General features: G+C 33.4%; 1 protein-coding gene across 1 annotated transcript; it reads left to right on the top strand.

Moving 5' to 3' along the window:
- Window positions 1–275: 275 nt before the first annotated feature.
- On the top strand, window positions 276–12491 carry rab12 (RAB12, member RAS oncogene family). The gene is made up of 6 exons (XM_058761099.1): window positions 276–684; window positions 4086–4146; window positions 6311–6449; window positions 6558–6647; window positions 7920–8024; window positions 9265–12491. The coding sequence occupies exons 1-6, from the start codon at window positions 480–482 to the stop codon at window positions 9370–9372; spliced, it is 708 nt and encodes a 235-aa protein (XP_058617082.1). The 5' UTR covers window positions 276–479; the 3' UTR covers window positions 9373–12491.
- Window positions 12492–13335: the final 844 nt, after the last annotated feature.

Raw genomic sequence — 13335 nt, 5'->3', positions numbered from 1 at the left:
GGTTTTAACTGGTGCCATAATGGAAACATTTTTAGTGTTAAAAATATTTAGTGTAGACAAAAAAAAAAAAATTAATATTAGGCTATATGATTGAGATTTTTTTGTATGCTTTTTAGTAAGAAGTAAAATAAATAAATAAATAAATAAATAAACAAACTATTTAAAATATCTGCTGTTTATTTTTGACATCTGACATATAATATTTGTAATGGATAATCTTCCAAGTGTGTTTATTCTAAAAGGAATTTTGCTCCGCTCTTTCGTTGGAATGCGTCGGAACCGGAAGTGGTGGTGACGTCACTGTCGCTCTCATTCCCAGCGCAGGACAACGAACGACTGACTGATTGAGGAGATTGAAAACTTTGACAAACTCTTCAGAAAAGCCGCTTTAAAGTTTAGTAAAGTTTCCCTCTGTGATGCGCGGGCGTCTTTGAAGCGGACTGGCCGTGTGGCAGATGTGGACTGGCTGTTAGTGGTGGATGGAGTCGGGGTTCGGTGTCCAGCGGAGGGCCGGCGGTGGCTCGCCCGCTGTTGGAGCGTCGCAGCGCCGCAGGAAGATGCCGCCGAGAGCCGCTGATTATAAACTGCAGGTGATCATCATCGGCTCCCGTGGAGTGGGAAAGACCAGCCTGATGGAGAGATTCACGGATGACACCTTCTGCGAGGCGTGCAAGTCCACTGTGGGTAAGACAAACTGACAGAAAGAGAAAGTTGGTGAAGCTGTCAGTCAGGAGGATCAACAACAACAACGACTGTCAGTTTATTTGTTTGTTTACTAGTATCTGGTATCTTTCTGCTTGGCTATTATAACAGTACATTCCACATCATTGTGTTTATCTGCTGAAGCAAGTTCAATTGTATCTAAGGTATGAATAGTAAACTATAGATAGATAATGAGTAAGTTACAGCATATACAGTTAACAGTGATAAGCCAACTATAGATGGTTAATGATGGATAATTAATCATTTCAATATTATAATTGTGTAGTTAAACAAATGCAGCTTGTTAGTATGGCATAGATATGTGACTAAAATAAATAAATATATATATATATATATATATATATACACACTATATTGCCAAAAGTATTGGGTCACCCCCTTCTAATGAACAGGTTTGACAACTTTAGTAATTTCCATGAGTACAAATCTTAATGTTTAAGCATATAATGATATTCTAGGGAACTGTGTGCTTCTAATTTTAAAGCAACAGTTTGGACAGGACCCTTTTCTATTCTAACATAACAATGCCTCTGTGTATAAGGCAAGGTTCAAAAAGAAATGATTGATTGAGTCAGTGTTGAAGAACTTGACTGGTCTGCAGAAAGCCAAGTCCTAATCCAAACTGAACACCTCTGGTGTGACTTTAAATGCAGATCTTGAGCCAAAAACTACCAAACACCAATGACCAGTCAAGTTCTTCCACACTGACTAAATCAATCATTTCTTTTTGAACCTTGCCTTATACACAGAGGCATTGTCATGTTAGAATAGAAAAGGGTCCCGTCCAAACTGTTGCTTTAAAATTAGAAGCACACAATTCCCTAGAATATCATTATATGCTTAAACATTAAGATTTGTACTCATGGAAATTGCTAAAGTAGTCAAACCTGTTCATTAAAAGGGGGTGACCCAATACTTTTGGCAATATAATGTATATAAACTGTATCAGTGATTATCAGTGTTTACTTAGTTAACCATAGATGGTTATTAAAGATTAGATAACTAACGTTACATACTAGTTTAGTATAGATGGATAATTATACTCAGTTTGGAAAGCATAGATAGTAGACTGAGATTCATTTGTAAACTATTGATGGTTAGTAGTTGGCTATTAGATGGATATTAGTGTTAACAGGTAGTTAACGATGGATATTTAACACAACTTAATTCAATTCAAATCTCTACATAGAGTACACATGTGCAAAACTAAATTGCACAAGATTTTCCCTGAAGTGTCACCAGCATGCAATAAATGCAAGGTTGCGGAGGCTAAACTTCTACATTCATTTTGGACATGTTGTAACCTTCACAAGTACTAGACTGATATTTTTGACCTGCTTTCAAAAGTGTATAAAAAAGATATTGTTCCAGATCCAATGATTGCCAATTTTGGGGTGATTTCTGTACCTTATTTTAGTACATATGAAAGACAGGGTATTTTTTTATTTATGGTTCTTGCAAAGAGATTGATTCTTCAGAGGTGGAAACTTGACGTTGTTCCAACATTTGATGTGTTGCTGAGTGAGCTAGCAGGCATTATTCATATTGAGAAGTTACGATTTCTTAACAATGATAAGCTAGATATATTTTGGAAAATATGGAAAACTGTATTAGATCACTTAGGAATGTGATAACTTTACTTATTTACGCTGGTTTTTATACTGCATTATACCTTTGTAACTCTTAAAGTTATTTACCTAAAATTATTATCTTGTTTTTGTACTTTTTTTCTTTCTTTTTTTCGCACACCCTGCTGATGTTATCACTGTGATCTGTTTGGAACACCTTTATTTTGTGCATCAGAGATATTTATTTGTAACTAGTATACCGTATATCGTTTTCCTTTTGGAAAAACAAGTACAGTTTAAAAAGAAAAAACAATGGATATTTAGTAAACCATAGATGGCTATTAAAGATTAGGTAAATAATTGTACATACTAGTTTAGTATAGATGAATAATTATTTCAAGTTTGGTAGGCATAGATAGTTAACTGTGATTAATTTGTAAACTATAGATGGTTTGTAATTATTGACATTTAGATAGATATATATTGTCAATTAAAAAAGCAATGGACAATGGTTATTTAGTAAAACATTTAGTAAAGCATAGATGGGTGTGTGTGTGTGTGTGTGTATGTGTCTTTGTCTAATGTTTTTAAATGTCAAAATATATTAAAATACATTTTAAATAGTATTTCACAATATTGTGTGTGTGTGTGTATAGTAGACAATTATATAATTATAAATAATATCAATATTCATTTTTGTATTTGTTTTCATATACATAATTAGTAAACTGTGCTTAGTGAACTTGTGTTTTAGTTATAGATATTTTAATTTAGATTTTTTTAAAAATCAAAGTCAAAACATGTATTTACCTTCTAACATAAACAGTTGCAGTAATATAATGACCACTGTAACAGGAGAACACAACAACACCTCAGAGGTCAGAGGAGTCTGGAGTGTGTTTCCAGTGAACTCTATTGGTAACGATGGAACTTGCGGTCATAGTTGCTTTTGGGAAACGCACCCCTAGTCAGTGAGTTTTAGTCCTGAAAGCGTCAATAGAAACGTTTCAGCAAGATGTTAGAAAACCACATCTGGGCCTATGACCACGTAAATCAGAGAACATTTTCCTAATAATAATCACACTGTTGTGTTTTCATCACACAGATGGATGCAAACAGTTCAAATGGTTTGAAAGAGTTTGATGTTGTTAACATGAATGTGAGTTTGCATCTGTGTCTAAACCGTTTTCATCCCACATTCTCATGCTTCTATAATGTAATTATAGCGCTTTTATAATGTAATTGCACAAGAGATCTGCCAAGCTCTGAATCAATCTGCATCAGTCATGTGATGAACGATGCATTTAGAAAACACACATTAAATTTTAAAACTCTTTGCTACAAAATCAGTGATTTTTATGCAATGCATAAAGGGTGGATTGATGTCTGGACTAGCGCACATGTGAAAACTGATACGGCAAGGTTTTCACTCACTCATGACAGGCCTTCACATCAGATTAGTTGCATGCTTACTATCCCAATATCCCAGAATAGCCAGACACACGTTCACACAGCTGCTGCTTGCAACATGCCCGACCTCGAGTTTCTGCTCTGTCACACTCTGTCATACAAGCCCATAGAATATGATCTGTGTTTTGACTTTGGCTGTTTATTGTCATAAACATAGGAATGTTTAGGCACAAAACATACTCTTCCCGTATGTGTTCCATTAAATAGTAATAATTTAAATGATGTGTTTGATAGCTATGAATTTTAGAGGCACTGTAAAGCTTGAAGACGCTGTATGACTGATCTTACATCTTGTTTCTTCTCGTTTGTCTCTTTGTGTTGAAGGTGTGGATTTTAAAATCAAAACGGTGGAGCTGAGAGGAAAGAAGATCAGGTTACAGATCTGGTGAGTGGAGAGGAAGTGCTGTGTCCTTATCATTGACTCAGCCCACCATGTCACTTCCTGTGTCTCAGAAGCACATGAGATGAAGCACCAAGTCATAAATTCCAGTCCAGAGTCTCTGAGACTCACAGTCAAACATCTTTCATGTGTTGCTGCTGAGATTTAATCAGCTGTGTTTGCTTGCAGTTAACCAACTTTTAACTAACGCTGTGGCATTGAGTAAACTCGCTGCGAGTTATAATTTTACCGTCAGAAAGCATTATCGAAAGCATTACAGTACACTCGTCACTGATATTGTGACATTTAATTTGTGATTGCATGCTCGCAGAATTCAACAGTGAATGTGAATATATGCATTTTAATTGTGATAGCATCACTAATATCTTAACACTAACTGATGTATGTCCATGTACATCCTTTTTCACCTGCTCCTGTCAATCTTGCCGACTGACGTTTGTTTATTCCATTCTATTCATTTTTAATCTTTCCTATTCTATTATTTTCTACAATTCTGTTGTGGTCTGGGTTTATAGCATACTATTCTATTCCTTATATTCTACTCTATTCTGATCGGTTTCTTAGGAAAGTTTTTTTTTTTTCTGACATGAGATGAAAAAATAAAAAATGCGAGATATAAACTCAGAATTTTGACTTTCTCGCAATTCTGGGTTTTTCTTCTGAATTCTGAGATTGCATTTCGCAATTCTGTTTTTTTTTTGTTGTTGTTTTTTCCTGTTTCTGCCATGGAATAACAAAAAAATATATAAAAGGTGAATAAATACATTCGGACCTTTATTCTCAGAATTGCAAATTTCTTTCTTTTTTTTCTCAGAATTGCAAGAAAAAGAGTCAGAACTGTGAGATAAAATTACCTTTTTGATATTTGTGACGGAAACAAGCTTCCATTGTTACTTTTATTCTATACTGATTTATTTCATTTGGCTCTGTTATATCTATTAGATTCTACTCGTTTCTCTTTTGTTTTATTTCATTTGGGCCTGATGTATTCTATTCTGTTCGGTTCTATTCTATGGAGTTCTATTCAGATAAAGTTTAATTTATTCTGTTCTGTTGCTATATTTTTTATTGTGATTTAAAACTAATACTGCAAATGATATGTGGGAGACTCCTAATAATTTAAATATATAAATTTAAGAAATATAGCTACATTTTACTTCATCATTTAGGCTATTTAGTATAAGTTGAATTTACTATTCATACCATTCACTAATAATGTGGGACTTATAGAAAATACAGATGCTACTCTTTCTCATTGCGATTATGTTAAATCCATGTGAAATCACAAAATTGATTAATAAACAATGGATTAGAATAGTCTATTAAATTATTAAGCTAATCATGGACAGCCCTAGTTCTTTTCTCTTTGGTTTGGTACAGTCTGTAAACTAATGTTTCTGTTATTCCATACCTTTATTGTTCCGGTTGTGTCTGGTTCAGTCATTTTCCAACTAATCATAGACTAATACTAACCTCCCATCACCTCTCCACCCACTTTATCATCTTTATTATTATTTCCTCGCCGGCTTCTCTCACACCACACTTCTGCAGATGTCTGCTTTTGAACGTCTTGTCTGTAACACATGTCCACTCACATCCAGCGACCCAGCAGCCATGGCTGTCCTTCACTGTCCGTCTTAACTGCTCATTGACATGTGACGCCTCACCGGTCCTCTTTGTGACTTCATATCCTGTTTTGGAAAAATGCAGCCAGACTAGGGTGAATAAGGTACAGTAAAAATGAGGAAATGAATGTCTATCGTGTGCCATGATGTTCAAAATGAATCTTTTTCCTTTGAATCAAGATTGTTGATGAAAGACTGCTGAAATATATGAATGTTTCATGAAATTATTGGTGAAGCAAATGATCTGATCAAGTCAATAACGCACCTTCCTGTTTTTATTGTGAATGATTCATTGGTGCATGTTATGTTTGTCTTTTATTAAATTGATAAAAAAGTTCAATTAGCTTTCTTTTTCAGCTGATGTCACAAACCCCTCTTACTTCTTCCATCCTTCCCTTCCAGCCGTCTGTGATTGTAGAGACACTTTTCACTGATAAATCCATTGTCTTTCTCTTACAGTCAAACATATGATTTATTCCCCACTCTGAATGTCATGCAAGTCTAATAATGTGGAATGATTGCAGGGACACAGCAGGTCAGGAGAGGTTTAACAGCATCACTTCAGCGTATTACCGCGGTGCGAAAGGCATCGTGCTGGTGTACGACATCACCAAGCAGGAAACCTTTGACGACCTGCCAAAATGGATGAAGATGATAGACAAGGTGCTCGAACAACTAAAACACCGATTAGTTATCTGTTATGCAGCAAATATCTATATATTCACCCTAAGGGAACGTTTTTTACTAATGTGTTGTTTTGCTTCTGTGCAGTACGCATCAGAGGATGCTGAGCTCCTATTGGTTGGGAACAAACTGGACTGTGAGTCTGATCGCGCCATCTCACGACAACAAGCTGAGAGGGTGAGAGCAGTGTTATTTTAGTATTGTTTATATACCATTACAATATTTATTATTTATTTTTATATTAATAAATAAACATATAATAAATACTTTTTTAAATGCTTGAATTTTAGTAATTCAATTTTTTATATATTTTTATTTACATTTAAGTTTTAGTAATTTTAGCACTTTAATTCAATTACTGAAAATGACTTTTAATAGTTTTAGTTGTAGTTAGCAATAACAACGTTGCTAGCTAATGACGAAGATGCCAAGTTTAAAAAAAGTAGTAAAAACTTTGTCATGTACAGTTTTTTCACGTCAACAAGCTGGGAGGGTGAGATCAGTGTTATTTTAGTATTATTTAAGTAGTATTTATTAATATGTTAAATTATTATTCCAGTTTTTATTTTAGTTTTAGTTTAAATTTGAGTAGTTTTGTTAGGTGCTTTTGTCATTTTGGTACTTCAAATAATTTATTTCAGTTAATTGCTAAGGCAACATAATTCTAATATTTTCAAATTATATACTGTATATAATGCACTTATCAAAATAACTAAAGTCAAATATCAGAAGTTTTTATTTTAATGGTTTTAATGACAAAAAGAGGTATTCAAAATGTATAATTTAACTTACAATTTGTAAAGGAGTGGAAAAATGTGTTCAAATACATTCAGTGTCAGAATTTTACATGAGCAAAACGGGCAGTATTTTTGGATCCAGCACCTCAGAATTAGTTCAGCAAATGTTTTGTTCAACAAATATGATGTAAATATGAGTGATGTTATTATGCCTTTTTATTATTTGCTATTGAAACTTTATTGTAGCCTGAATTTACTTCAAATTCAGCTGTATAAAGCTGTCTCAGGTTTACCTTGACATTTAGTTCAGTGGAGGACAATGCTGCGTTACGAGTCTTTCAGTCCGTCCAAAGCCCTGGACACAGGGACATTATTCTGCCTGAGACCTCCACAAAGAAATTCCTTGAATGCTCTGAATAATGCCTCCTCCAACCTTCCCAAACCCACTGAGACTAAAGCTAACAGGACTAGTGAAAGCACACTTTACAGGAATATTTCACCCAGACATTGTTATTTACTTGATCTGAGTATCATAAAAGCGGTCCATACATCTTCTGAAGCTCTGAAATAGTTTGGTGTGTTACCATTAAGGAGAATAAAGAACCTAAGTCAGCTGATTGCATTAGAAACGTAACAAATATTTAATTATTTGAATATTTAACCCATTCAGAAGCAGTATTAACACTGAAATAAATGTCTTAATTTCTGGCAGTTTGCTTCACGGATATCAGGGATGCGTTTCTGTGAGGCCAGTGCCAAGGATAACTTTAATGTGGATGAGATATTCCTTAAACTAGTTGATGACATTTTGAGTAAGGTAAGTGGAGCTGTTTTGTTACGGTTTTAACAAATTCTTTGTTCATCAAAATGTTCATTTTGAAACATTTGATCAAAAATAGTGAGTTTCTCAGTGTCTGAGAATGTGGCATTAACTATCATGAGTGTTTCTGGCTCAAATTATATCATCATGAGATAAAAGGAGATTTCAGGATTTCAGAGACAAAATTTGACTGTTTGATAAAATTCTGACCCAGTTTCTAGTGTATAATGGCCAATAATTGCCCACTTAGACAGGAAGGACCCGTCTGATCAATATGTAAAGTGACCAACTTCAGTTTGTTTTGTATATGACATTTTGGAGACCAAAGCAGGTGAGATTATGTTTACATTAGTGTATTAAACAAAAGCTTCTTTTGAAGATTTGATGACACAAACTTTGGCCAATGCAGTAATCATTTATCGTTTCTTTCTTAAAAGTTTCAGTTTATTATGATTCCCATTAGAGCTGCATGATTTCGGAAAAACAAATGATAAAATAGTGATTTTTCAAAAAAAATAAATGTGATTTTAAAAGTGTGATTTTAAGTGAGTTTTGTGATTATATAACAGTATGACTATGAAATAATAATAGTAATGATATTAATAAGAATAAATTATATTAAAGAAAATAAGAAATTTGATATTTTCCTGTAAAATAAAGTATTTAAGAAAAGTGATACAATCATAATAATTCCATTTTACAGTAAAAAAGTATACACTGTATAGTTTTGTTTATTTTTTAAATATAAAAATCTCTGCTTTATTCATATCTCCCTACTATATTCTATTTTATTCACATCATATTTCTTGATAGTTTATTGTATTTATTATATTCTATTTTTTTAGTATTACTTGTGTATTTCCTTAATTCATTATTGGTTCAGTAAAAAAAACATTTCACTACATCACATTACAACTGTAATATTGCAATATATTTCTTCATTTTCAAATGTTGAGCTTTAATTTTGACAGAAATCCTTAGGGAGCCTAAAGCTTCTCTTTTGTTGACAACATAGTTTATAAGCAAGTTTGGGAAGATGGCTGGCGCTTGTCGCGTTCCTAAATGCAACCCAAACTTGCAGCATGCATTTCAGGTTTATTTCGATTAATCGTGCAGCCCTGATTCCCATCTCTTTTGAGCAAGATCTTGTGTTCCATTTTTGTGTTCAATGCACATCAGTCATTCATTAAAGAGTCTGTAACATCTTACAAACTGACTAAATGTTGTCTTTCCCCAGATGCCTCTTGAAGTCCCCAGTAAGGATCTGTCAAACAGCCTCCTGTCCCTTCAGCCCGAACCCGAAATCCCACCAGAGCTGCCTCCACCTCGCATGCGCTGCTGTTGAGACTCGCTTCACGCTTTATTTAGAAACCCAACACCACCTTCCCTCTTATAACCCAACACATGCTGTTACAGACTCCCACCACCAGGGGTGATGAGATGATGGCCTGTCATTACCAGAGAAGATGAAAGACAAAACGCTCAATATAATCATCCCTCACAAACCACAGACTGTGCAATTTTACATGCTCCGTATTTTGGTACCTCTAGATGCCAATAAAGAACATCCGTATCATCACTCCCACACATAGATGCATTTATTTTTGACGGCCCATACATACACTACCTCATTTCTGGGAAGCACAGGATTGCGTTTGTCCGACATGTGCCTTCCTGATCGGAAAAGCGTTGCACACGCATCACATGCATGAAATGAGTACAAACGAATCATAACCCATCAATTCCTATTTATATGTAGTTTACATCGTCATATATTCTCGGTAGAAGCAAGAAACTTCCATTTCTATCGGACGACGGATACTCTACCCTTGTCTTTCTCTTCTCGTCACGTTTCACAGGTGTTTTCTTACGGAAAACGTTCCCGCTCTCAAATTAGGAAGCTTCTTTCCAAATTGTTTTGGCATTAAAAGCAAAGTGGATGTATATTTCATGCCAAGCGTAATTCATTTCTGTCGGCTGTGTTTATGAGGTGGTTCGTTTGGCTTATTATTAATGGCCAGCGTGGTTGGGTTGTCTTTATGCCTTACGTTCTATCAGTGTTACTGTTTTTGAGGTGGATTTTGTGTTATCCGTTGTGTTTTGCACTACAATCCATTTGTGGCTAGTTTACGAACAGCTGAAATGCTGAATGTTAGTGAAGGACCTGTGTACAGAAGATTAACCTTATCATTTAGCAGCAGAGTTTTGTTGCTTCCTAGTCTTTTTTTCGGTGTCATTTAACTCAAGTAGAATAAAGGAAAGTCAATAATTTGGTGTCACACGGACTGAGTTCATTGTTTTATTCGCTGCATCTGGATTGCAGAACTGAAATGCTCTCAGCGAAAGGGCTATTTCTACGTGGAGAGCAGATTGAGAGTAAAAAGGGACATTGTTTTGATACTCGGACAGAAGAATAAGTGCACTTGTTCCTAACAACACTTCAGTTAACATCACTATGCTTCTGCGTTCCTGGACAAACCACTGACTCCACTGGATTTACAGTGAATTGAACCATTTGCCTGCGTTAGATGAAGGACTGTAGGAATGATATAGTTGTGTTATATAGTAAAATATTACAGGTGTTTGATGGGAACGGCTGTTTCAGCTGAATCAGATATGCAGTAGCAACAGGTTTTGTGTGAGTTTATGGGAATATGATGCATTTTTCATAAAAACTGTCCTGAAATATAGAGGACTGACAGTGTTACTGTGCGTCTGGAACGACATCTACAAAAAATAATAATAATTATTGGGAGAATTTCATGAAAAAAATCATAAGACAAATATTGCTTAAAGAAATTGGGTTTGTTTCCCATTATTTCTATGACAATTAAGCACTCCTTCCCTGTTCCAATTGGTGTAATGTGAAAAAAAAATCTCTTTTAAGTAATGGTAGTACCAAAAATATTACCAATTTTTTTTTTCTAAATAAATCTAATGCATAATTTTCTCTCTCATTGGGTGGAAATATGCTTAATTTTCATGAAAATAAAGTCATAATCCAAAAAAATAGACTTTGGTATCTTATATAAAATATAAATTTTCTTTTTTTTTTACTCTTGGGATTAAATATTTTGGACAGGTTTAATGAGATTCAGCGTATGTCAAATAATAGAAAGATGATTTACGTGTGTAGTGGTGGTGTGTTTATGTTGTTTGTAATGCATTAATATTCTCGTCCGAAACCAGTGTAGTATTAAATAACCAATCTTGTGTCTGTTTTTGAGGGACTAATGTTTGACTGTTGCTGAGGTGAAAACAGCTTTTTTTTGTTTTTTATTATTCTAATAACTCAGTTTAACTCTGTTTTATTTTCAGATTTAACTTCTTTGAACTGTGTGTCCTTTGAAAGCTTATAACCGACCTAAACCTGTTGTTTATGTGTTAACAGTGTTAGGGAAAGTGTATTAACCTCAAAAAGTTGATGTTTGCAGGCTTGTGCCGTATTGTAACCTTATAAGATACTCTAACCATCCCCCGATCCTTTTCACCAAGTGCTTTTTACTTTCTTTTGTCTGATTGATTGGCAAATGTTTAATTTATTTTGGTTGGTAGTTGATTTTCTTCTGAACCTGGAAGAATTTTACTAAGCTATAAACATTAGTGCTGTCAAACGATTAATCGCATTCAAAATAAAAGTTTTTGTTTATGTAATATATGTGTGTGAATTGTGTATATTTATTATGTACATATAAATACACACACATACATGTATATATTTATATTTGTATAATTTATATTATATATAAATATATTTAATATATAAACATAACACATTTTTCTTAAATATATTCATGCATGTCTGTGTATTTATATATACATAATAAATATAAACAGTATACACACATATATTATGTAAACTTTTATTTTGGATGCGATTAATCGTTTGACAACACTAATAAACATTTTTTGTTTTGTTTTTCTTTTTTCTTATTATTTCTCTGTTTTATTTACAGCAAAACGCCCCAATAATATTTCCATTTGTTGTGTGCGTGAAGACATTTTCTCAAACCTTTGGCCTTTTTTTTGTTTTTATTTATATTTTATTTAGTTTGAAGCTTAGTAAGTCTGACATGTTCTTCAGAAAGACTGTCCAATGAGGCATCAGTTGTCTTGAAAAAGTTAAACCCAACACACTCTTTAAACTCGGTAGAGTTTCTTTGTTCTGTTAGCAATACATGTTGCCTTTATGAACCTTCATTTTGTACAGAATAGTCTTAGTCTTGGTTTAGTCTCTCAGCCAAACACGGTATTTACTACATTACAAAAAAAGAAAAAAGAAATGAAATGGATCCTCATTACACTACAAAACAGAAGAGTACTTTATACGAATAATACGTTGATATTAGTTATTTGAAACAGTTTGGCATGTTAAAGCAGTTTTGTGGTATTTATAACTTGTGGCATTCTTAAACTAATGAAGTGCAAATAAAGATATATATTTATTACACAATTGTGTGTAACGATTCTGATGCTTTTTGTCCTCTTTGCATTAACTTACACAATTCTATTCTGTCTATTATTATATTGCAAAATGTAATGTGTGTTCAGTGTTTTGATTTCACTTTTATGGTCAGAATTGTACTGCCTCCTTTTCACAGTATGATGGCGCTGTTGGATAAACAAACTAATTGTAAATCTAGCCAGCGTTATTTAGTTTTTAACAATATTTTAAATTTTAATATTTGATTTTTTTATATATATATATAATATTACTAGCCTATTTAGCTTAATTTATTTTTATTTCAGTTTTGGTTTTAGTTTACATTTACATTTTTTAGCAGACGCTTTTATCCAAAGCGACTTGCAGATGAGGACAATGGAAGCAATCAAAATCAACAAAAGAGCAATGATACGCAAGTGCTATAACAAGTCTCAATTAGCTTAATGCAGTACACGTAGCAAGGTTTTTTGTTGTTGTTGTTGTTGTTGTTGTTTTGTTTTTAGAAAAAGAATAGAGCAAGCTAGTTTAGTATTAGTTTATTTAGTTTAGTATTAGTTTTTATTTATTTCCAGCTAGTAGTTAAGTGCTTCAATTTGAACTGATTTCAGTTGGTTGCATTAAGTTACTTTAGTATGATTGAAATACTATTACAGTTTTTATTCATATTTTGAATCAGTTTTTATTTTCAGATGTTCCGTTATCAGTTTAATTTTAGTTTAGTTTTAGTAATTTTTGTGTGTTTTTGTCGTTTTAGTAGTTTATGTTACATAAATGTCTTTATAGTTTTTATTCTTTTTATTAAACTAAAATGAGAAATGCTGCCTTGGCAATAGCCTATAGCTGAAATAAGTTTATATATATATA

Source organism: Onychostoma macrolepis, chromosome 02 (assembly GCF_012432095.1).
Source record: "Onychostoma macrolepis isolate SWU-2019 chromosome 02, ASM1243209v1, whole genome shotgun sequence".
NCBI lineage: Eukaryota > Metazoa > Chordata > Actinopteri > Cypriniformes > Cyprinidae > Onychostoma > Onychostoma macrolepis.
This window is presented reverse-complemented; position numbering and strand designations above follow the sequence as displayed.